This window comes from Rhipicephalus sanguineus, chromosome 3, assembly GCF_013339695.2.
Source record: "Rhipicephalus sanguineus isolate Rsan-2018 chromosome 3, BIME_Rsan_1.4, whole genome shotgun sequence".
Taxonomy (NCBI): domain Eukaryota; kingdom Metazoa; phylum Arthropoda; class Arachnida; order Ixodida; family Ixodidae; genus Rhipicephalus; species Rhipicephalus sanguineus.
The window spans coordinates 47,495,793-47,518,699 of NC_051178.1; the positions used below are offsets into that span (position 1 = coordinate 47,495,793).

At 48.2% G+C, this 22,907-nt stretch overlaps 2 protein-coding genes across 2 annotated transcripts in view; one reads left to right on the forward strand and one right to left on the reverse strand.

Moving 5' to 3' along the window:
- LOC119386620 (coenzyme Q-binding protein COQ10 homolog B, mitochondrial) overlaps nt 1-22,907 on the reverse strand; it is a 158,547-nt gene that overhangs the window by 42,191 nt on the left and 93,449 nt on the right. The window lies entirely within an intron of this gene.
- LOC119385450 (autophagy-related protein 9A-like) overlaps nt 1-22,907 on the forward strand; it is a 268,124-nt gene that overhangs the window by 22,074 nt on the left and 223,143 nt on the right. Inside the window, 5 exon segments of the mRNA XM_049413199.1 lie at nt 1,691-1,837; nt 3,161-3,296; nt 8,155-8,257; nt 13,914-14,063; nt 14,066-14,156. Coding sequence (XP_049269156.1) covers nt 1,691-1,837; nt 3,161-3,296; nt 8,155-8,257; nt 13,914-14,063; nt 14,066-14,156 — 627 coding nt within the window.

A 22,907-nucleotide genomic window follows, 5' to 3' on the forward strand; every position in this document is an offset into this window, starting at 1 on the left:
GACACTAATGCTGTCGAGATTGTGCAATAAAATGAACTGCCATATGTTCTTGAGGATGTCTATAATGTGTGCTACACTTATGATTGCTGGGGTGTGTCGTTCAGAGAGGGACAGCCACAAGCGTGAAAAATAAAGAAGCGGGAGAGGGGCGTCTGATCACAGCAGTGGCACCAGATTTCGGACAACTCTGTTAATGCAATCGAAAGTCATTATGGTAACGCGGACAGAACAAATTATTGTATGCAGTGAAATAAACAACAAATGTCTGAGAATTAAATTTACCTGAGCTCATTGGTTGCACACAGTAACGATTTACGGCAGTAAACACTGTCAGGGATAGACGAAAGGCTACACATTGCAAGCTCACAGGGGTGTTGCCTTTTGCACATCCTCCTCTCGCTGTTTTCTGCTAGAAATTCTTTGTGCTAATTATGAAATTGTTTCTTGCCATCAGTGTGTCGGAACAGAACGAAAACCGAAATCGAAAAACGAAAAAAAAAACGATATTTTTGACCAGAACAAAACCGTTATTCGTTCCGAAGGGAAACCAAAATTTTTTTTATCGTTTCTCGGTTCACAGGAGAGCTTGGCAATCCGGAACAACCGAGGTCATGCAACGTGAGCAGTAATGCATATCTCAGGGCACAGTATTAGCGCGTACCTCAGGCAGGAATTCCAAGGTGAAGATGTGTTGAAATTGTACGAAAAATGAAAACAGTGGCAACCAGAGACGTTTATATTAACGCAAGTGGACTTTCATGCGCCTGTCGCACAGGCCAACGTGGAGAGGGCATTCTGGGCGTTGAAGTTTGTTGTATCAGAACAGCGAGAGAGTACACTCGGTGACGTGCTGCTTCTGAGATCGTGTTCGCTCGCTTGACAGAAAGCATTGTGCCCGGTCAAAATATTTGTAATTGAGTTTTGAGAAAATAATTACTAAGTGTACTGGTGGCTAGTTGGTAGGAATTCGTGGTATAGTTAGTTCCGCTCTGAAGAACGTTTTACCCTTGTCCCACTTTCTTAAAAGAGGAGCGCAAGTAACTATACCACACCACAAATCCAGTGTTTTTTATCGTTACTTTAATAACTTCAAATTTTTGCATCCAAATAAAAACCGTTATGGAACATTTTTTTTGTTGTTCCGGAACAGAAATAGAACGGAACTTCTTGCAGCGGAACGAAACTAAAACCGAAACGAAAAACATTTCGTTCCGACACGCTGCTTGCAATCATCGGCATATGCTGTGAGGAGTGGCAGTGCCACAGATCCTTGGATTGTGCTATGGGAGATCAGGGAGAAATGGCGCAAGCATAGCATGGTGGACTGTAGAGTGTGCACTGTGGCTGCTGTATGGAACACAACGGGGTGGTGGCACTAGGAATGGCAGCCAAAGCACATTCTTTCGAAAACTGCGTGCGAGAGGACTGATGGATGAGAGCTCAATGTGACCCTTGTTGATTTGGAAGATCGGATCATATTCATAGATGCCCTGTGGAAAAGTAAACGCAAGTGTTGTGCAGTGGCATGAATTTAATGGTATATTTTCCAGTGGTACCATTTGTTAACAAACTGGTTCGAAAGTAGCCAAGTTAGATTTCAGTGGAATCAATATTGTGCATGCCTACAAGGTTTGATGCACTGCTTTGCACGCAAAGCATTTTGTAAAGGTGTTATTGTTCTGTATTGCAGGAAGTTTGTGTTTGTCGTGGGGCTCTCTGCGTACTTCATGTATTGTGTGGACTACTCCGTGCTCTTCCGGAATAAACCGCCGCCCCACAATGGCACCAAAGTCTACATCAGCGACGTGATCATCCCATCTGGGCAGTGTGTTGCTAGGTTCGGCTTTTTAATTTTATCTCTGCCTGTCTCGCCTGATCATTTGCACAACAAACGAAATACAGTAAAAGCTCGTTAATTCGGATTTCACGGGACCGGAAAAAATGTCCGAATTAACCGAATGCCGAATTAACGAATAAACAGGAAAAACAACATTAAAATCAAGTTGCAGAGGCATACCTTTATTTGCTGAAGTATTTTGTAATGGTCGTCTGCGTTTTCGCGCAGATTCCGGCTGACATTACAATTTTTCTTAACTCTTCCAAACGGCCAACAGCACGCAAACTGTTGCAAGTGCTCAGGCAAACGTCCTCTAATATCAAAAGCGCCTCCGAGACTTCCCGTGAGGTGCGACGATGAGGTCACGACATCATTAATAATTTCTTGATCGGGCAGGAGACCAGTCGTGGCGACAAAATCATCAATCGCGATGTAGTCCTGAAGGGTCATATTGTGGGAAGGACAGCATCGAAGGTCGGACAGTCATCGTCGGTGGACTCGGCTGATAACTCATCGATGCCATCGTCAGCTACTGCCGCATGCTCGGGCCTCACATGTAAACACGGTCACAACGGGGAAAAATAAGAGAACTCCGCAAGAAGAGACGGTGCCGACACAACACAAGGGAAAATGGCGTCGGAGGCGCATTGGAGCGAAGAAAGAAGACGCCGACGTTCGGTGACGCTGCGATCGCCCCCACTAGTTCATGACGATGGCGATGTCACTCAGGTTTCGGTTTCGCTCCAGTGGTGCCAGCGATGCTTTACCACACTTTTGTGTAGCGGCAGCCGTCAGCATTTGTCCGAATTAAGCGGTGCGGAGCCCAATTCTGACGAATTAACGAAGGTTTGCTCCCGTAGATTAACATGCACTTTGGCCGGGACCAATAGAGCCGTCCGAATTATCCGAATTAACGGGTGTCGAATTAACGAGCTTTTACTGTAGTTATGGAGAATGTAAAGGTGTCATTGTAATTGTAAAGGTGTCAACTCTCGGCACCTCTCACAACAAACAGCTAATCTGGTTCTCAAAAATGGCTCATTCTGTACTCCTGTGGTGCATTCATTCATTCATGTTGTGAATAGACCATCAAAGACCTTCTGAAAAAGACGTGTGACTAATATACGCTCCTCTTAACATTCGTGGTCTGGTGTTGTGCTTCTGCATTCTTTACTTTTACTTCAAGAAACAACTAATGTTTTGACAAATGTTTTAGTTCTTGGATCTTGGTGGCTGTATGCAACCACATTTCTGTCTTCTCAAATAGGATGCAGACATCAGCTGTGGAACATTGCAATTGTTTGTGTTGTGTGGCCCACGCAGTTTTGGGTTCCTCGCGTGGCTGTACCTGGTGGGGGCAGCCGTGTACTGGCTGTTCCGGGCCATCCGCACTGTCTGCCACCTCTTCCAGTTCATCGAGATACGTGCCTTCTACGAGCACGCCCTGCATATATCTGCAGTGAGTCGTCCATCTCCCCTGACTTTCCTCTCGTCCTCAGCTCTGTCAGTGTGGTGTTCATTACACTTTTATGTTACTTGCCATGTGGTGCTTGCTCTGGCCTCGGTGACTGTGGCGTACTGTGGTGAAGCACAAGGTACCAAATGCGTCTTTGCAACTGTCAGTCACTATTCTCTGGTGGGGTAACGCAAATGCATAGTGTAGTCGTAGAATGAAATGCGATGTTCCCAACAGCGGCGACAGTCAGGTGTACAGTTCGCCAGAGACCCACGTACCGACGGGTGGAATCTGTGGTCCTGCTCCCAAAAATGCTCTTGCCCTTGCAGTGTGCTGCTTATACAGTGCAACACTTCTTCATGGGTGTCACCTGGCAGTGCCACATGGGCCGACAGCCACGTGCTTAGACCGTTTCGTGTCATTGGGAAAGTACTGTATAGATATTCAGGAATATGTTTCTAAACTTGAGATTGTCAAAAATAATTTGGAAGTGTCCCTAACCCACTGTACCAATCTGGAATTTTAAACCGCATGGATAAAATATTCTAGACCCTCATTTCTTTCCTCCCTCTGTCAGTAGTTCTTTATTTGTTTATTTCATCCCCGAAAGTAATCAGACGATCACATTTTGTCCTGCAGTATTGAAGCACCCTGCAAGTTTATTAAGAATGAAACTGCTCGAGTGGAAGCGGATATATGAATCGTCGGTGTTTTGTGTGTCGGCTCAGCTCATCATTTATGGCAGGAAAATTTTATTGAAGTGGCATCACTTCATGTTGGGATAGCACCTCGCATCATGGAATGTAAATAGATGCAAGAGTGAAAACTTCTGTTCGTTGTGGCCAGGTCGTACAAGCAACACTGCCAACAGATGGGACCATTTTTGTTGCAAGCTTGTGTGTTGAACCAACAGATACCTACGTACTTTCTGTGCAGTTTCATGCGTGTCATCAGGTTTTCTTACTGCACTGCTTAAATGGCCCTTGATGGGGTTGAACATTGCGAACATGACTAACACTACATGTTCACTTGCGAAGTATCTACAGTGAAATCTCGGTATAACGAACTTCAGGGGACCGTGGAAAAATGTTCGTTATTCTGAAAGGTCGTTATAGTGAAAGCCCAAAAATTTACCATAACAATAGAATTTCAGTAACACAAACGTCCTACCTTTGCAACGGTACCTCCTTGAACTCATTTCTCACAACAATGCACACGTGAACGTCAGACAAGGCACGTTTCTTTGAAATAGTCCATGCTGTGACCGTTTTTTGACGGGTGCAGCACAAACTCTGCGTCACGAACGATTCTAGACCGTCCGCATTTTTATGCGCCGCTTCGGTCGCTGTTCCGCTTTTTTCTATGAATAAGCGGAGTTTCCTCAAGTAGTCCAACGCATCGGTGGCCGACACGGATTCGTCGCGATCTTCGGGTGCTACCGTGACATCGTCATCCATGTCATCGCTGCAATCCTTGAAGGCCCAACTGCATGCACGCGAGTTTTGAGCGACGGCCGACAGGATTTGCTGTCGCGGAGGGCCATCCATCGCCGTCGCTTGTCGCATCGCAGGTTTCTGGAAAGCCAGAAAACATCGCTTGTCGCCCGGAAGTGAGCATGACGATGTCGGCAAAATGGTGGCATCTCTGACCCTCGCTTCGGTTGCAATTTGCTCGTGATGCTTCCAATCGGCGCGTACTTCAAGGAATGCAAGTTATAGACTGCCTTCTTTATAGCCCCATCTCACGCGGAGAGCGAGGCAGCGGCCGTATTTTGTCGTTAATTTTGATCAACGGTTCGTTTTGATGTTTCGGTAGTAGCTTGCTGCAATGTCAACATCGTCGTCGTGTGAGGTAGCCCTTCTCCCTGCGAAGCAACGATGTGAGGCGCTGCGGCTTTTCTTAAAGGTTCTATGACAGCAAGAGGAAACGTTGTCGAGATGCGCCTCGTGGACTAACCCCAACATTACGCAGTTTGCAAAGTGCGACGTAGCATAGGCAGCGTACGCTTCCGGGCGCCCCGTGGGATCACAGCAGATACAGTCGACGTCCGATTTCCCGGACGCCCGAAATTCCGGACATGCCTGATTTCTCGGACTCATCTGTGGCACCGTCAAGTTCCCCATAGAGTCGATGTATTAAAAAGTCCGAAATTCCGGATGCTTATAGCCTTCGCCATCCAATTTCCCGGACTTTTTACTGTTAACCGCCGACCCAAAGTCACCACCGACGCCGCCATTTTGGCTGTTTTCATATCCTCGAACCCACCATACTCGCATCGCAGGTGTGGCCAGCAGCACCGCCGCACCGCGCCGCGGCTGCCGTAACCTCGAAACCGCACGTGTCAATCCGTTGCCAGCCATAGCTTACCCAAGCCAAGCCTCACTCTGTTCGTTCATGTGTTGTTTTGTCAGCTCTCCCAGCTCTGTGGTAGTGTCTGCGGTTGATCGTTTGCTGCTGCGCGCTATCTTCAGTGATCACGTTTCCCGACCTTCAGCATCCACCGAGTTCCTAGCTGTTTCGTGCTGCGCTTTTCGTCGAGCGGATTTTTCGTCGAGCGTCAAGCTGTTGACCTCAGGTCTGCCATCGGCATGCTAGCGGAATCGTGGAAGGCGGTTATGCAAGAGACTGCGGAACTGTTTTCACCACACGGGCTTCACACTCGACGCCGAGACGGCCGTCTCGCCCTAAGTGGACAGAAACTGCCATGTGCGGACGTTGCCTTCGACGATCTGCGCGCTGCCGGCGTGTCGATTCCAGCCGGGATAACCTTTGAGGGCTTCGCCGACGCTGACATAGACCTCGAGCTATGTGCGGAGTTGACCGAGGACGAAATCATTCGTCAAGTTACGGAAGATTCCGACGACTCTGACACAGAGAATGAAGAGCCAGCTCCTACACAGCCAACGAGCTCGGAGTTGACGCGAGCACTGATGACACTGTCATTGGTGTACAGCGGCAACATGACGTTGACTGAAATTGAGGCAGACGTGATCGTGGGCAAGCGGAACGCCGTGCAAAAGAAAATAAGCGACTTCTTTGGGCCCAAGTGCTGACCTATGAGGTAGCGCCGGCCACGTCGTCTTTTTTTTATATATATAAACGGCTCTTTTCAGAGCCACCTAAACGATGCATTGGCTGAATTGCAATGGGAATCTTGTATTCCGGCCGTGACCCTCTCCGTCAGCGAAAAATACCTACCAAAAAGGTGCGTTTTCACGTGCATTCGTTTTTTCCGGACTGCCCGATTTTCCGGACGTTTTCGCGGTCCCTTGAGGGTCCGGGAAATCGGACGTCGACTGTACTACTGTCGCAGTTAAACATAAGATTGCGAAAAAAGAAAGTCGCGAAATGCTTTTATGGCATCCTTATCTCAAAGAAGACAATAATAAATTTGGCATGTTGTCATTCATCTACTCTGTAATTCTTTTTCGTAATTTGCCTGCATGCACGCAATAGTTTTCAATCGAGCAACCGTGACACTTCGTCGCGAACATGTGGGTGCTCCCGTCTAGGGTGCCTCGATGCGGGGGCGCGCGGGCATCAAGGCACCTAGTCACTGTATATGCTAAAGGTAGCATATACAGTAACTCTAAAGGCACCCTACTCCCGTCGCGACAGCAGCGACAGAGCCCATTTGTCGCAGCCGCCTTCGCTCGAAAGTCGCGTGCAATCAATGTGCAGTGCATGCGGTTGGGCCTTTACAAAACCTGATGCGTTGTCGCCTCCGCAACGGAGGGAAAAAAAGAAAAGTTCTCCGCCCGCGTCTTTCTCCTCCCGCGCCATCTCAGGTTTTTGCGGGAGGGCGTCCGCTCTTCGCGCTGCGTCGTCTGCTACCTTACAGCTCCGACTGCCATGACCGATACACTGAAATCTAAGAATCCTCGCATTTTGGGATATAAGTTCGTAGTACTGAGGTGTTGTTAAGATTACACGGGAATTAAATAACGATCGTTATTCTGAAACGTTCGTTATTTTGAAGTTCGTAGTAGTGAAATATTTTTACATTGAAACTATAAGCAGTCGGCACGGGATTTCTTAAAAGTTTGTTAATTTGAAATGTTCGTTAATGTGGTGTTCGTTGTAACGAGGTTTGGCTGTAGTGATAATGTACGCTTGAACTGCTGAAATTTCAAACAGAAGCTAATGCGCCCTACCTCTCTTTAGTCTCTGGGTGCAAGTTACACTTGCACCCAGAGACTAAAGGTCATATGCACAAATATTTCCATGTGAGATGCACTGCCTGCAATGCCACCTAGTAAGACAGGTGAACTTGGTAGATCATCTAATGCATAGCACACAATACTGCCACTGTGTGTGTGCTTGCACGTCAAGAAGAGAAAGGGGAAAAAAAAGAGGGCCCGCGGCAATAAGTGTTAAGCAGTCCTTCAGCTCTGTCGTTGTACGAGGCAAAGAAAAGCCTCTTACAAATTGTATTAATATAGGCACAAAGTAGTCTCAACTTTTTTTTTTGTTGTTGTCACACATTGATGTAGGGATCTTGTAGAATGGACAAGCAGTCGGATTAGCCTGAATGGTCATTTGCCTACTGTGTACAAAAATGGCAATGGCCAAGCATCTCCATGTGTGAAGAATTAAAGACAAGCAGGACAAGGTTTCACAAGTAAAACGGGTTGTCTATGAGGAGTAGCTCAGCCAGCATTGGTGTAAAAGCGCTATAATGGATGACCATTGCTTTGTGAATCTAGTCCGGTGTTCACGAAAACCTTGCCATTGCTGCTGCAGGCAGGGTATGATGGCAAGGGAAGTTTTTGGAGGGTCAGTAAGTATTTGGACTCCATCTTCTACCTTCTCGTGAAAGTTGTTTCTCTTGCATGTAATGAAGCTCTTGCCTGCCTTGCAGAGCGAGCTGGACAACATGACGTGGCACGAGGTGCAGCGCAGGGTTCTGGAAGTACAAAAGGACCAGCAGATGTGCATCCACAAGCAGGAACTGACAGAACTCGGTGGGTTCCTCCAGCACTTTGCGTGTGTTCCCAAACTGACATGCCTCACTGTGATCTCGTCAAATGTGGCTGTTGGGGACTTTTGAGTACTCTTAGCCCTGGTAGTCTACGGACACGGTAGCACAGAAGGAAGTGCTGCATGGCCAGCTTTAAGGGCTATGAAATCGCACGTTTGCCACCTCTCCTGAATTTGCCATAATGTTTGCAACTTTAGGCCTTTTGATTTTACGTACGTTTTTTCAAAGGGTTACAAATTTTGCGTTGTGTCCACAAGTAAGTTGCACTGGCCTTGTCTCCAACGACACCCTTAGAAGTTTGTGAAAGGACAGAGTGTAGTATTTGCAATGGGTTCTTTAACCCTTTGAGGGTCGAATTTTTTCAGGTGCGACCCCCTAGGGTCGATTTTTTTTATTGCTGATCTGAATTGATCAGGCGAATCTGTTTCAGGAAAAAATTGTCGTAATGTTTTTCAGGTGACCTTAAAGTTAAAAAAAAACGTTTGTGTTGTTACATACACATGGTTTATTCACAAGTGCCAGCAAGATACTGCATTTTCGCGATTCTAAGCACCCCCCCTCCCCCCCCCTCCCGTTTTCACTAGAAAAAAATTGGGGAAAAAGTTTGCTTGCAAATCTAAGCACCCCTCCTTTTTTTTTTCTGCGAGCATGGCACAGTCAATAATGCCGCCATTCGTGCTTCCTCGCCGCTAATCTCGGAAGCCATGTCTTGTGTTGCTACGTTCAGACAAGTGATAGCGGCACAGAAGTCGGTGGCGCACGGCAAGTGCGGCAAGTATGGACAGGTTGCGCTGGCATCACGGGCGTGCGTTGCTTTGTCAGTTGTTTGTTTGATAGCCCTAATGGCGGTATGAGTGCGAAGAGGGCTTCCTACAACTTGAAGTTCAAGCGAGCTGCAATCGCGTTTGCTGAAGACAATGGCAACCACAGGGCTGCAGCAGAATTTGGCGTGGATTGAGCCTGTATCATCAGGGGGAGTAAGCAGTGGGACCAGATTTTTTAAGGGCGCCGCAACACGTAAAAAGTTCACGGGACCGCGCAAGGGCCGACATCCGCATCTTGAAGAGGAGGTCTGCGAGCTTGTTCGCAGCGAAAGAAACAGGGGCTTCGCTGTCACTGCTGATGCGATCCAGACTAAAGCGATGGAGATCACAAAAAGAATGGAAATTCCCTGCGCGATGTTTCATGCTAGCCGCGGCTGGGTGGAGCGCATAATGAGGAGGAATGGGTTTTCTTTGAGGCGCTGAATAACCGTATGCCAAAAGCTGCCAGGTGACTTTGAAGATAAACTCATTGCTTTTCAGCAATACGTTATGGATCTCCGCCGTCAAAGCTGCTAAGATCTCTGCCAGGTCGGCAACGCCGATAAGACGCCAGTGTTTTTTGACATGCCGAGAGCGAGCACTGTGAATGAAGTGGGCCCGAGAAGTTAGGGTAAAGACAACAGGGTACGAGAAGCAGCTTGTCACGGTGAAGCAGCGTGTCGCGGTGATGCTGTGCATCACAGCCAACGGCCACAAGCTTCCGCCCTACATAATTCTCAAAAGGAAAAACATGCCGAAAAATGAATCCTTCCCGAAAGATGTCATCGTTCGAGTGCAGGACAAAGGGTGGATGACGGTCGAACTGATGGAGGACTGGATCAGAGTTGTGTAGCAGCGGCGCCCGGGAGCATTGCTTGGTGGCGGACCTTCAGGCACACGATCTATGCTATTTTTAGATGCCTTTTGCGGCCACCTTACCCCGGAGGTTAAGACCAAGCTGCAAAAGAGCAACTGCGACTTGGTCGTCATTCCGGCGGGCATGACGCCAGTGCTACAACCCCTGGACGTCTGTCACCAAGCCGTTTAAGGCCCACCTTCGACAGGAGTACAAAGAGTGGGTCCGGAACCCCGACCGGAAAAAAAACGCCAACAGGAAAGCTGCAGAAAACATCCTCGTCAGCGATAGCTACATGGATTTCGGACGTGTGGAAGAGGGTCAAAGTTGACATTGTCATCAAATCGTTTAAGTGTTCCATCGCTAACTTAGACGGCACCAAAGACGATCTGCTGTGGGACACAGAGAGTGGCAGCTCAAATGGTGCGACGGACTCGAGTGGTGCAATGGACTCCAGCGGCAGTGAGAGTTGCTGACCGCAGGCACGAGTGGTGGGTTCACTGCCTGCACTTATTTTTATCTTTACTGTTTTTGAAATAAAATGTGATTTCTCACACCCATCTCGTTGAAAATGTTGCCACGAAAAAGGGTTGGGCCAAGCGGTCGTTTTTTCGATTTCTCGAATGTAAGCACCCCCCCCCCTCATTTTACTATTGCAATCGTGAAAAAAAACGGGGTGCTTAGATTAGAGTAAATATGATAAAAAAAAAAGAAAAGCTTATACAACTGTTGAAAAATTATCTTGCAATAACAGTCTGTGTAGTTCACAGACGTACAAAAATAATTACACAAAGGGGCATCAAATGGAAACGTGGAGGGAGAAAAGTCGGCTTTGATCCAGTCAGCATCATCTCACCACTCTTTCTCCAACATCAGAGATGTCACTAATTCTCCAACATGTGAGTCCTAACTAGTAAGTAGCTCCTCGTATGACGAGCTGACATCCAATGAATCTGATTCTGATTTGGCAGTTGAGCGGCGATCGCCACTAGACTCGCTGCAGCTGAGAAATCGGCGCGCACTTTCATAGCGCCAGCACATTGCACGGGTGAGCACACCGAACAAAACTATATGGTTGTGTGCGCGTCCAGAAAGCAAAAACAAGTCGGAAACCTATAATAATCCTTCGTCTTATCACCAACGAGAGGGAGCGGTTTTGTAAGTCCCCAAAACGGGACACGCAACCACAGCAGCATCGTTTTTGTCTGTCAGCGCCTGCACGGAAATGGGCATAATAGCTCCCCGGTGAGCAATAAACGAGAGAATAACAACGCAGTCACTCATTGAGAGACCCTAAACCAGTTTTGCAGGCGTGAGAAGCAGGGACCACCTGAAAGATTAAACTAGCCGCTGCCCGCCCACGAGCAACCGATGCGCAAGCGATTGCTGGCGCACCGCTGTAGTAAAGCATAAAAAAGATGAAAAGACATTGCTGCAAGAAAAAAATTCCATGTATTCTCGCAATGTGGCAGCACATGCCAAGCAAGAGCAATGATTGAAAAGGCATGCTTTTTTCAAACATAAAGCGATGACGTATATGTACGTCATTGACCCTGGAAGGGTTAAGGCACTGAAAAAGTACTGTGATTTATATAACGACAGTGTTTGCTTTTATGTAAAGGCGGACTTCATTACTGGTGAATTTTTAAGTCATTATATGAAAAATGAGCATCTTCCCTCAGTGTTCCTATGCTTTTTATTGTCTGCTGCAAATGTTAGTGCCTTTGATAGTCACAACAGTGTGTTTCGCCACTGAAACCATTTGTAGGAGTACTGACACAAAATTTTGGAGGCGACATAACTTGGGGATAGATTTGTGTGGACACACACACATCATCTACAAAATATCAACAAATAATATAACCTAGAACATATTTATAATAAAGAATATCAACAAATAATATAGCCTAGGACATATTTATAATCAATCTTAAAATACGTGTCGCGCCACTGCACGCAAAACGCACCTTTCGTTTTCGTGTGAACAACCAACCGCCACCTGTGTCACGAGTTTGCGTTTCCTGCCACGATCTTTGTGAGCGCTCTCTCCTAGCTGACCTTTTCAACGGAAAGAGGGGGCACGCTTGCACGGGACTACAAAGGCTGACATCCTTGCCTCGGCAGTGCATTTTTGAGGGTTACGCATATTTGCAACATCTCGGAGGAGATTATACAGTAAAAGCTTGTAGTTCGACCCCATTAATTAAAAAAATAGGGTAATTCGGACGTGTTCTCTGGTCCCGGCAAGCATATGTATTGTTTATGGAATCAAACACTCGTTAATTTGGTCATATTTGGCCGCAACTTGGTTAATTCGGACGATCCTTGGAGCGCGCCAAGCACAAAGCGCCGCAAATGTGCGACGCAAATGAACGAAAACTACATTCGCGAACAACCAAAACGACCGCGGGCCTTCAGAACTGTGTAGTTGCCATTCACATTTGTGCATTAGCAACCCAGGTTTATTCAGCAGCAGATGCGGTGCTCTGCACTTTCATTCATGACTGTGGACGTAGGCCGCACGCATGCCTTTAGAACTGCGTGGATGCAATGATGTGTGTTTAGCAACCACAGTTTTGTCCACAGCAGAAGCAGCACTTCGTAGCTTTGGGCTATGCGCGTGCAATGTTACAAAACTCAAACAGGGAGGAAGCCGTTGAAGATGAACAGCTTCAGCCACGTTCCGCATGCTGGCATAAAACTTGCTTGCTACATTGTGATGGTGAACAGTCAGTTGCCAGCAATTTCGCCAGCGAAAAAGTTATCGTCACGTGTGCATGGTGGTGTTGGTGGTGACTGTATATTATAAGGGATGGGTTAAGACACGGGGGTCTCGAGCCGTGGTCACATTGTGAACAAAGTCGCGAATGACAAATTGTGACTTTTACAGTGGTCTTATGCAAAATAAGTACGGTATTTACTTATTCATATAGAAAATGAAAATGAATGGATGTAATAAGCACTTGCGTATTGTTTTCTTGATAATTTCGATAATTGGGACCTTTTGCTGGTCGCATGAAATCTGAATTAACGAGCTTTTACTGTAGCAGCACCCAGGAGGTAGCCTTCACTCAAAAGCTGTCCACACGGTTCTCATGTGCTTGTGGCTTTGGGTGCCCACATAGCCAGCTATGTTTACATGAAAACTACTCTGGGTCCTGCCTCACTCGGCGCTCTCTGAAACTAAACTGTGACTTGGCGCTATAAAACAGTCTCCAAATAATTAGCCGTCGGGAACTCGAGCAAACGAGCTTTCAACCCGTGTGATAAGTGGGTCGCTGGCCACTTATTGTAACAGAAAAAAACAAGATGCGAAATTTTTTGTTAGTGCTCCTTTAATCAAAGGGAGTTGTAAAGTAAGGGCTATCACTTTTCTTTGGCATCTGGCCAAACCTATCAGAGTGAAGGTAGTTTTGGACCCACCATGGTGGTCTAGTGGTTATGGTGCTCGACTGCTGACCCAAAGGTCGTGGGCTTGAATCCAGGCTGCGGCGGCTGCATTTCCATGGGGGCACAAAGGTGGAGGCCAGTGTGCTTAGATTTAGGCACCAATAAAGAACCCCAGGAGATCAAAATTTCCGAAGCCCTCCACTGCGGCATCTCCCATAATCACATTGTGGTTTTGGGACGTAAAGCCCCACAAATTATTATTGAAGGTAGTTTTGCTAGACAGTAAAGAAAATGGACTTCTCTAGGTGAAGGACAGTGCAACATGAAACAGCATTTGTCATGAAACGCCTACTAGCCCAAGCAATTAGTACTTCCAAGTGAGGGATATGCATAGAATCAAGGTCTGTCATCTCTCTGTTTTGTCTGTCATACTTTCCCTTACCGGTGGCAGCATACTGACTACCCCAGCTTCCCATCCTGCTTTGTTGGCTTTCATGGAAAGTATATTCCTAGAAAAGTGATTGAACTGAGAATGCTGCTTCAGTTCTCGGTAACGGCCTCTGGCTGACTGGCACGGTTTCTGGATGCAGACATCTACAACCGCATCCTTCGCTACAAGAACTACATGGTGGCCCTGGTGAACAAAGACGTGCTGCCTCTTCACTTCACGCTGCCCCTGCTCGGCCCCGTGGTCTATCTCACCCAGGGCCTCAAGTACAACCTCGAGCTCATCCTCTTCTGGTTCCGGGTGCCCCCTTTGAGAACACATGGCACCTGCGGGAGACGTACAAGAGGCCTGCCAACAGAGACATGCTGGCACAGCAGCTGTCCAGGCAAGTTGTGGCACGTTCTCCATCTCATCTTGGATTTCTAACAGGTGTAAAACGTACTGGTGAGCTAGTTGGTTGGTAATGATAGCTTATTGCAGCACGCATCAAAAACAGAGATGACACAGAATCTTACGGGTAGCTATTACCGTATTTACTCGCATAATAATTGCACTCGCGTAATGATCACACCCCTAAATTTTGTCGTCAAAATTCGATTTTTTTTTTTCCGCGTAATGATAGCACCTCCAATTTGCCGCAGCGATATGTCGTGTGCCAAGTCTAGCTGATAATATAATAATAATAATTTTTATTTGCACAACAATGGGAGTCCTCAGGTGACGTGAGAGGCTAGACAGAAAGGAAAGACCTTTACGCGCGTGCGTCTGCTAGCCCATCACCGTAAGGCAGATGGTAAACGTGATGCTCATCACGTTTACCATCTGTTGAACTTTAAATAACTCTGCAAGACTCACCAAGTTAACTGCCCACGCCAAACAGATTCTTAATTTTTGCCCACCCTTGGCGGAAACGTGCCTTATTAAGATAGCAGTAAAGACAAATGCTGTAGTTTTCACCACATGCCCGCCATGTGTTTCTACGTCTGTGGCAGCTGAACGCGCCCATCTCTGTTTCTGTCCTCTAAAAGCGGACATGGCTATGCTGTTGCCGCAAATTTACCGATTTAATTGAAAGAATTCATTATTTCGATGGAAGAAACTGTGTTGACGCGCGTGACGCACTCACGACCTCCATGACTCACGAGAAAAAACGCGTTCGCTTAGCTCCGTCCGCCGCCATGTTTGTTTTGATCACGTGGTTTTGATATCCCGCAGTGTTACAGCGGCAGCCGCTTGTTGGTTGACTTGTTGTCATCCCGCAGCAACAAGCTGCCGACGAAGTCCTATAATTCCTGAAAAAGATCACAGCATATTCACGGGGTGAATGATGATGAGTGGGGCGAAGCTCCGGAATCATCGGTAACCGTGAAACTCTTCCGTGCAATTCGCCCCACAATTAAGGGGGGACGCGGGGATCAAATCGCGAAAAATGGCAAAAAAATCGATTTTCTGAAAATCACATTTTCAGTTTCTGTAGCCCTTTTTCTATCTAATTCCAAAATATCTTCGCTGAAAACCACGTAGAAGTGCTATTAAAAATTGTTGCGCCCGCTGATGTGGCGAAAATTATCGCGGAATTCGCAAAAAAGAAAGCGTTTTTCAAAAAATTATAGCTCCGTAACGACACGACCGAGCACCACCATCTAGGGCTCGTCTGAAAGAGCATTTCTCCGTCTTCAAATTCCCCGCCTCAGCTGGCTCCTCCATTTAAAAACAAGCTCACAAAAAGCAAACGTTTAAAGGTCGTTTCCAGGCCCCCGATTGGCCGCGGCCGCCATGATGCTCCAGCGCGCCTCGCCATTGGTCCGATGGTCGCTCCCGGTGTGCGTCGTCTGCGGCTTCCGCGTCGCGGGGTCACGGCTGTCGAAAATCACGCTAATTACTCAAGCGTTCGCACTCGTTTTGTGTTCGCTGGTCGACGATAATTACGCGTTAGCAGCTGCACCCGGAAGCTCATTCCTCAGACCGTGCATCAGACTGCGATAGCCCGACGCGCTCTTCGCGAACATCGCAGAAGCACGTCTCGGACCTGTGTTGCATTCACTCGTCGGACCCGCGGTTAAAGTTCTGCCCGTCGGCATCTCAGACCTCGTGACGAAGACCGCCGCGGGACAACTTTTTGTGTTCGTGATCGAACATGGCTAACTTTGAAACATCGGGCACCGCGGCCGCACACACCGCGACCATGCTTACTGCTCGGAGTCGTGGCTAGGCCTAACTACGTTCACGGCGCCGACGAATTCGAACTTTGCGGGGAAGAACATCGTGCTAGCAGACATGCGAAAGCGAACAATCCGCAATGCGCTTTGCTGCAAGCAACTAATGATATCGCCCGCTGGCAGCTCGGAATCGCTGATCGGCATTTGACGCATCGGCAGCTGCGCCGCGGACCCCACGGCCACGGCCGCTCGATCTCCCAAAGTTCGTCGCACAGCGATCGCTCGAAGCACCGCGACAATTTCGCGCGTCGGCGCCCCAAAATGCGAGGCCAAGCATATTGCACGCCGATGTTTCATCGCTGCGGCTTGGCATATTGCGCATCGCCAGCAAATGCCGCCACCCAGCATATCGGGCACAGACTTCTCGAACCCCGCGGCCGAGCACTTCGCGGGGAAATAAGCACTCAGTGGTGATGTAATTTAGGCGCGCTTCAAGCCGTGCATGGTATCGCAGCAAGCTTTTGTAAATGTACTGAAATAATGAAAGCCTCGCCGACTACCATTACCCCGACCGGGTGAATGATGAAGCGTATCAAGGCGGGGGTGACAAATGAAATTGTGTAAAGGAGTGGACGAATTTTTATCTGCCAAACTCGCTTCATTAAGTTCTACTCATAAATTCCTGAGCCACCAATGTCTTGGCCATAACTGCCACAGCACACCTAAATTTGCATGCCACAGACTTGTAATGCGAGTCTAGCCATTAAACCTGAAGGCTCACCCTTCAAAGAGCTGACAAAAATAACCAATAAAGAAAAAGGAAAGCACATAGTGCAGAAAAAATGAAAGATCAAGGACACAAGAAAACCCCTGCAAGCAAAGACACTCAATATTACAGCCCCAGGGCATTTTTATTTACATGTAGTGGCTGTGCAACTTTAGGGCCCGTTTTCTCAGAAGTGTGTTTTGACCAGACTGTCCCGCTTGCAGAAAGCGTAGCACGACTATGACTTGATGGATTTTCGTGAGGTCTGTTGCATTGTATTCCCTATTCAATTCTCTATGCTATGACATTCCTATATTTTTAAATTACTCCCTCGTTTTTTTACTCTTTAGCTAATTTGACATGACGATAACGAATGCATTATGCAAGCATGGATGTAATGTCCCATGTAAAAAAAAATCGGGGTAATAAAAATATTTGGAGAATGTCACAGCATGAACCATTCCTATGGCTAAAATATGAGGGCAACTTTGGGCTTGTACCATGTTTTGTTGTCACGCCAGGCTTTCTGCAAGTTTGGTATAACAATGATGCAAGTAAAAATGTATAATGTCAAAACTGCTGGAGATATCTTAATGAAACTTTGTAAATAGTCATTTAGTGCACTTCCCAATAAGCATGCCAAATTTCATTGTTCTACGACAAAAAATAAAGAATTTCAGCTTCGATCCCCACCTCCCCCCTTAAAAGTGAAACACTTGAGTAAATGTCATCAAACTAGCAAACTCTTCCGTGCAAGTCGCCCCACAATTAAAAGTGAAACACTTGAGTAAATGTAATCAAACTAGCGTACGTCGCTGAACGATTGCCTTCTACCAATGACACGCGCCATATGTGACATCATTCCTATTATAACGTCTCGCATCTTTCATCATCAACTACAAGTACCGCCATCTAGTTTTATAACATCTCGCATCTTTTCATCAACTACAAGTACAGCCATCTAGTGAACACTCCGAGAACTAAACCAGAGGTGGCTACCTACTACTACAACTACATACATCGGGGACGACCGACCCACGCCTTAAGGAGCTTCGCCCCTAAAAGCCGCGTCGCCGCCGTCGCCGCGTTTTTATCACCGTTCTGTAACGTGGTGGCGTGCTTTGTGGTTGCTTGTTTGAGTACCGGTTCACAATGCGGCGATACGCGAGTTTCACTGCCGCGTTTAAGCTGAAGGCGGTTGATTACGCGCTCGAGCATGGCAACCGCGCTGCCGGCAGGCATCTCGCCGTCGACGAAACCAGAATACAGGCATATCTAACGCGCTCAACGGAACGGAAGATAACCTTCTGTGGGACTGCGATGACAGTGCCGGTTCCGACAGGGAATCGAGCGGCGACGACACTGACGCCAGTGACGCTTCAGACTGAATGAAAGTTAGGGGGTCGGTGAATGAAAAAATTAAAGGGCAATATGCAATGCATGTAGTTCCTGCATAATGTGTGCGTTTATTACAAAGGTGAGCCTTACTCTACTCTTATTTTTGGTTATGTTCATGATAGCTATCATAAGATTTCCGATACGCGACTTGTTTGCGTTTTCGGTGCTCGAAATATTATTTTGCGGAAAATTTACCTTGCATAATGATTGCACCCCAAAGTTGTCGTCAATTTTTTTGAAAAAAAAGTGCGATCATTATGCGAGTATATACGGTATGCTTTTGATGTGCACTGCCGTAAGCTATTCTAACAACGGTTGTTTCTGGCAGCCACAACCACTGCACATGAAATCATGGTCAGTACCATTGCATCGATGGATGGTGACCACTGTGTGAGAGACGAGAGTGAAGAGTGCGTGTGGTGTTGGGTGCGGGTCTCTGAGGCTGTGTGCATATGTTGGAAAACTCACTCATGAGTTGAATCACTCACTCAGATTGAGCCGTGACTCGGAGACTTGAGTGAGTCTGGGTGAGTAATATTTTGGTGAGCTTGAGTCCGAATGAGTCGGTTGAGAAAAATTTTGGCGAGTCCGAGTAAGCCTTAAGCGCAAATTATATTTCTTGAGTGAGTCGGAGTGAGCTCCACCCTTTTTTTGTCGACTTATGGCGTTGTGTAGTTGCCGGGAGAGGAACTAGATATAAAGTCGACTAGGGTACCGAATATGGGCTTGTTTGGTTCATCTTGAACAGGCTAGTAGCATAGTGCGGGAAGACACACGGACAAAGAAGAGGTACGAGACGAACACAAGCGCTAGCGCTTGTGTTCGTCTCGTACCTCTTCTTTGTCCGTGTGTCCTTCCCGCGCTATGCTACTAGCCTGTTCAGGAACTAGATGACACGAGTGTCAAGTGAACAGTGCGTGCTTGTGCGCTTGGAAAAACAGAAGAGAGACAGAGAGGGACGCAAGGAGTCGGACGTGGCATGGGCAGTACAGTCGAACACGGATATATCGAACCCACAAATATCGAATTTTCTACTATATCGAACTCTTAAATTATCCCCTTGAAAATCCTTTCCAAAAGTATCGAAATTCGCACGTTTATATCGAACGGTATTTTTACCCGCCATCGGATATATCGAACACCACGCGAGCTGGAAGGTGCACTTCGGCACTCGCTGCGCCCCACGACATTCGCGGCACCACGCTTCGGCACTCGCTGCGCCCCACGACCTTCGTGGCTCCACGCTTCGGCACTCGCTGCGCCCCACGACCTTCACGGCACCGCACCTCCACCGACGCCCGGTACGCTCGGAAAAACGTGAGGGCAAGAGGGCTCGGACTGCACTCCTGTTGGGCGCGTTCTCCAACTTGTGGAACGGCTTCCTTTTTTCTTTTTTTTTCTCTCTCTTTCTCATGCTTTCTCCGCGTTACCGTCGGCTTGGAGAGAGGAACGAAGTAGCCGGCGGCCTCCTCTTTCGCCTCTTTTTTTGTTGTTGTTGCTATTTTGCGAGTTTTGATCAGCCAACCACAGCCCGCGCCTTTCGTACATCGCTGCTGCCCTCACATGTAGCCCAAGCGCCCGGGTAACCATTGCCGCCATCACGACTGATCGCGAGCGATTTGTTGGAGTTCACTTCCATGAGTTGTCACATACCACCGCATTCCTCTTTTGCGTGCGTGCTCACCTGCGAGCTCAAAAACATCGAGCTGAAGTTTCTGCCGGCCAACACGACAGCGAAGCTGCAACCGCTCGACCAGGGCATCATCAAGTCCTTCAAAAGTGGGCTACAGGAGGCGACTCCTTGATAGGCTGCTGGTCAACCTCCGCATGGGCACTGAGCTGAAGGTTGACCTGCTTGGTGCCATTAAAATGGTGACAGGCGCCTGGTGAGATGTAAAGACGGACACAGTGGCCAACTGCTTCCTGAAGGCAGGCTTCGTCACGGCGGAACTTGCGGAAACTGGTGAAGACGGCGGCGACGAGCGCATAGACGACGCGTTTCGCGAGTTGTCGTCCCTCTTCCCGGCTGCCGTTCCACCCGAAGTGTCTGCGGACGATTTCGTGGAAGCAGACTGCAATGTTCAGGCTGTTGCGAGCCTCGCTGACGAGGAAATTGTAGCTGCGGTCGCAGGGACCAAGGATGCCCAGGCCGACAGCTCAAATGGTGACGAAGATCGTCCGGACGAGGCGGCTACTACACGCGCGTACTTCGCCGCTGAAGTGGCGGCAGTGTTCGGCTCAATTTGCCGTTTTTGCGGCGACATGGAGTGAACGGGGCTGTCGCACCTGGACAGCCTCGATAAGATCAAGGCCAGCGTCATCAACTTTATTTTGAAGACGAAGAAGCAGGCCAAGATAAGCGATTTTGTTTTCGCACAAATAAAACATTCTGTTGCATCTTGTGTGTGGAATTAGTTGTCATTCTTGAATGCGCCGATTGTAGGTGATCGTCCGCCACTGGTAAGGTCTCGGGGCCTGTATTTTTTTATATCGAATTTTTCATATATCGAACTATAATTCGCGATCCCCTTTGAGTTTGATATATCCGTATTCGACCGTAAAGGGTTGTGTGGTGAACGTGGTTGCTGATCGTCGAGTGTGACAATCCCTGTCGATCCACTTCCGGGATCGACAGGGCAACGGAAGTGGAGGCAGTGAATGTGCCAGAGGAGCTGCTGCAGCACCTGCTGGGGCAAACAAATGGCTCCGCGATAAAATCGCGAGCAAATCGCGGCTGCTGTCAGACTCGTAACAGCCGACCCCATGCCTGTGGGCTCCATAACGGCAGCGGCGGTGATACAACCGGCGAGTGACTGCACTCCGCGGTCCTCGGGAAGTCATCCCCTGAAGTTCTCGGGATTCAACGGTGTGCAGTCACCTGAGGAGTTCCGGTCGGAAACCTTTTGTTTGGTAAATGGTGTCGCCGCCGACAATAGGCTTGCCCACATTGTGCCCGCTGTGCGAGAGGGGAGCGCGAAGTTGTGGCTGCCCTTAATCAAATCCTTTGCATCTTGGTAGGACTTTAGGACAGCGTTCATCGCGGAGTCCTCCTCCGTTCACTCGAAGTGGCACCTGAAGCAGGAACTTGGGCTCTGCACTCAACACCCAGAAGAAAATTTAAAAGAATTTATCTACACAATCGCGGCCTATTATGACCGGATCGGCGGCGAAGTGCCGGAATCTGAAAAGGGTCGACCGCATGTTGTGGCAAATGCACCCACAACTCTAAGATTTGGTGGAGGGCAAACAGCTTGCCAATCTCGCGGAGTTGGCAAAGGCCGCTGACTGCCTCATGGAGTGTTATTGGAGGCGGTTTCAGTACAAGCCACCACCACCTCCAACCGATCAAGTTGCAAGGGACCTTGCCTTCCAGCCAGCTGGAATTGTGGTTGGCCTCTCTGGGGCACAGCCCAGAGTAATGGTGGCGGCAGCTTGTGCGCCATTCAGCCAACGTTACTAGATTAGGTTCAGTTTCTAACTCCTGTGGCTGTGTGGACGGGCCACCGATTCTTGCATCTCGTGGCACTGCTGTTCCTTCTTGCTCGGTCAACACGGCGCGGTCGGGGGGCGGCTGCGTATGGGGTTTGGAGTTGTGTTTACATGCGTGTTTAACTGCATTCTCGGTTTTGGGATCCTCTTACTCTAGCCGCGCTGTGCTGACTGTAGTCAGTAAGTGAATGATGCCGACGTGTTCTGTTCCTGGGTGCATGAGCGGCTGTACGCGGATATCAACAAGTTGGCCCGGCATTTCTTCTTCGCTCCCAGCAACGAAACGCTTCTCCACACTGAACAGGACCCTTTCGCGCACCGAAAGAGCTCTGGACGAAGTCTGAGGTTGGAGACGTCTATGTTCCTGACGATGATATCCTCGAAAACTACAGTCGGACCGATAATTTGGACTCCACGGGGAACGTAAATTATCGAAAGTCCAAAAAAACGAATGCATCAGAAAAGAATGCTTTTATTGACACTTCAGTGTCCGCGGTGGCTGAAAAAAAAGTTGTCAATGCGTTGCTGCACGCACTTCCGCTTACTTGCAGCCAAGTCCGCCTGTAACTCCGCCAGTGATATGCTCGCTGTACGATGACGAAAGAACAGCGAGGGCTCAAGACAGGTTTACATGCGACGGCTCCGGAGCACACAGTGCGTCATCAGACAGCTGATCGGCGCATGGGCAGTACAGTTATCTACGAACAAAATACCTTGTGCTTCTGCAATTCAAAGTTTCAGTCCAATTTTCGGACATATTCTTCAACAGCTTTTGCGTGACCCACGCCTTCGTATTGGCTTCGTACCAGACAGGCAAATTTTTTTTCCCCTTAAAACATCGAGGGTTTTTCGATTTCTCTATGACCGGCAGCGAGAGCTTTTCCGTGCCGGAAGTGTTGCTGCCGACAACGACAGTGACCGTTCCTTGCAGAGTTTTCCTCCGTGGCAAGGTTCTCCAGAATGGGCAAGTGTCTTCTCTGGTAGTAGCTTATAAAAAAAGCCCGGTTTCATTGAGGTTGAAGTTGTCGTCCGCCGAGTAGCGCCTAAGCAGCTTCACTGACTTTCCACCACGGTACAGTAGAAACCCCGCTGTTACAGTGGCTAGAATGGGGAAGTGTGATGTGGTGCGCCCGCTCAGTCGTGCTGTTTTGCAGGGAACGAGATAGATGGCGCTGAGGCCCAGTATTCACGTCGTGCGCTTGAAGCAGAAGCGTCGGCCAGGGTCGCGTATCGCCGCATTTCGTTATTCCACTTAGAGTTTTTTTTTTTTTTTTTCGCTAGTGTGGTTTCACACTTTGCATGTCGTAGCGCATTGATATGTAAT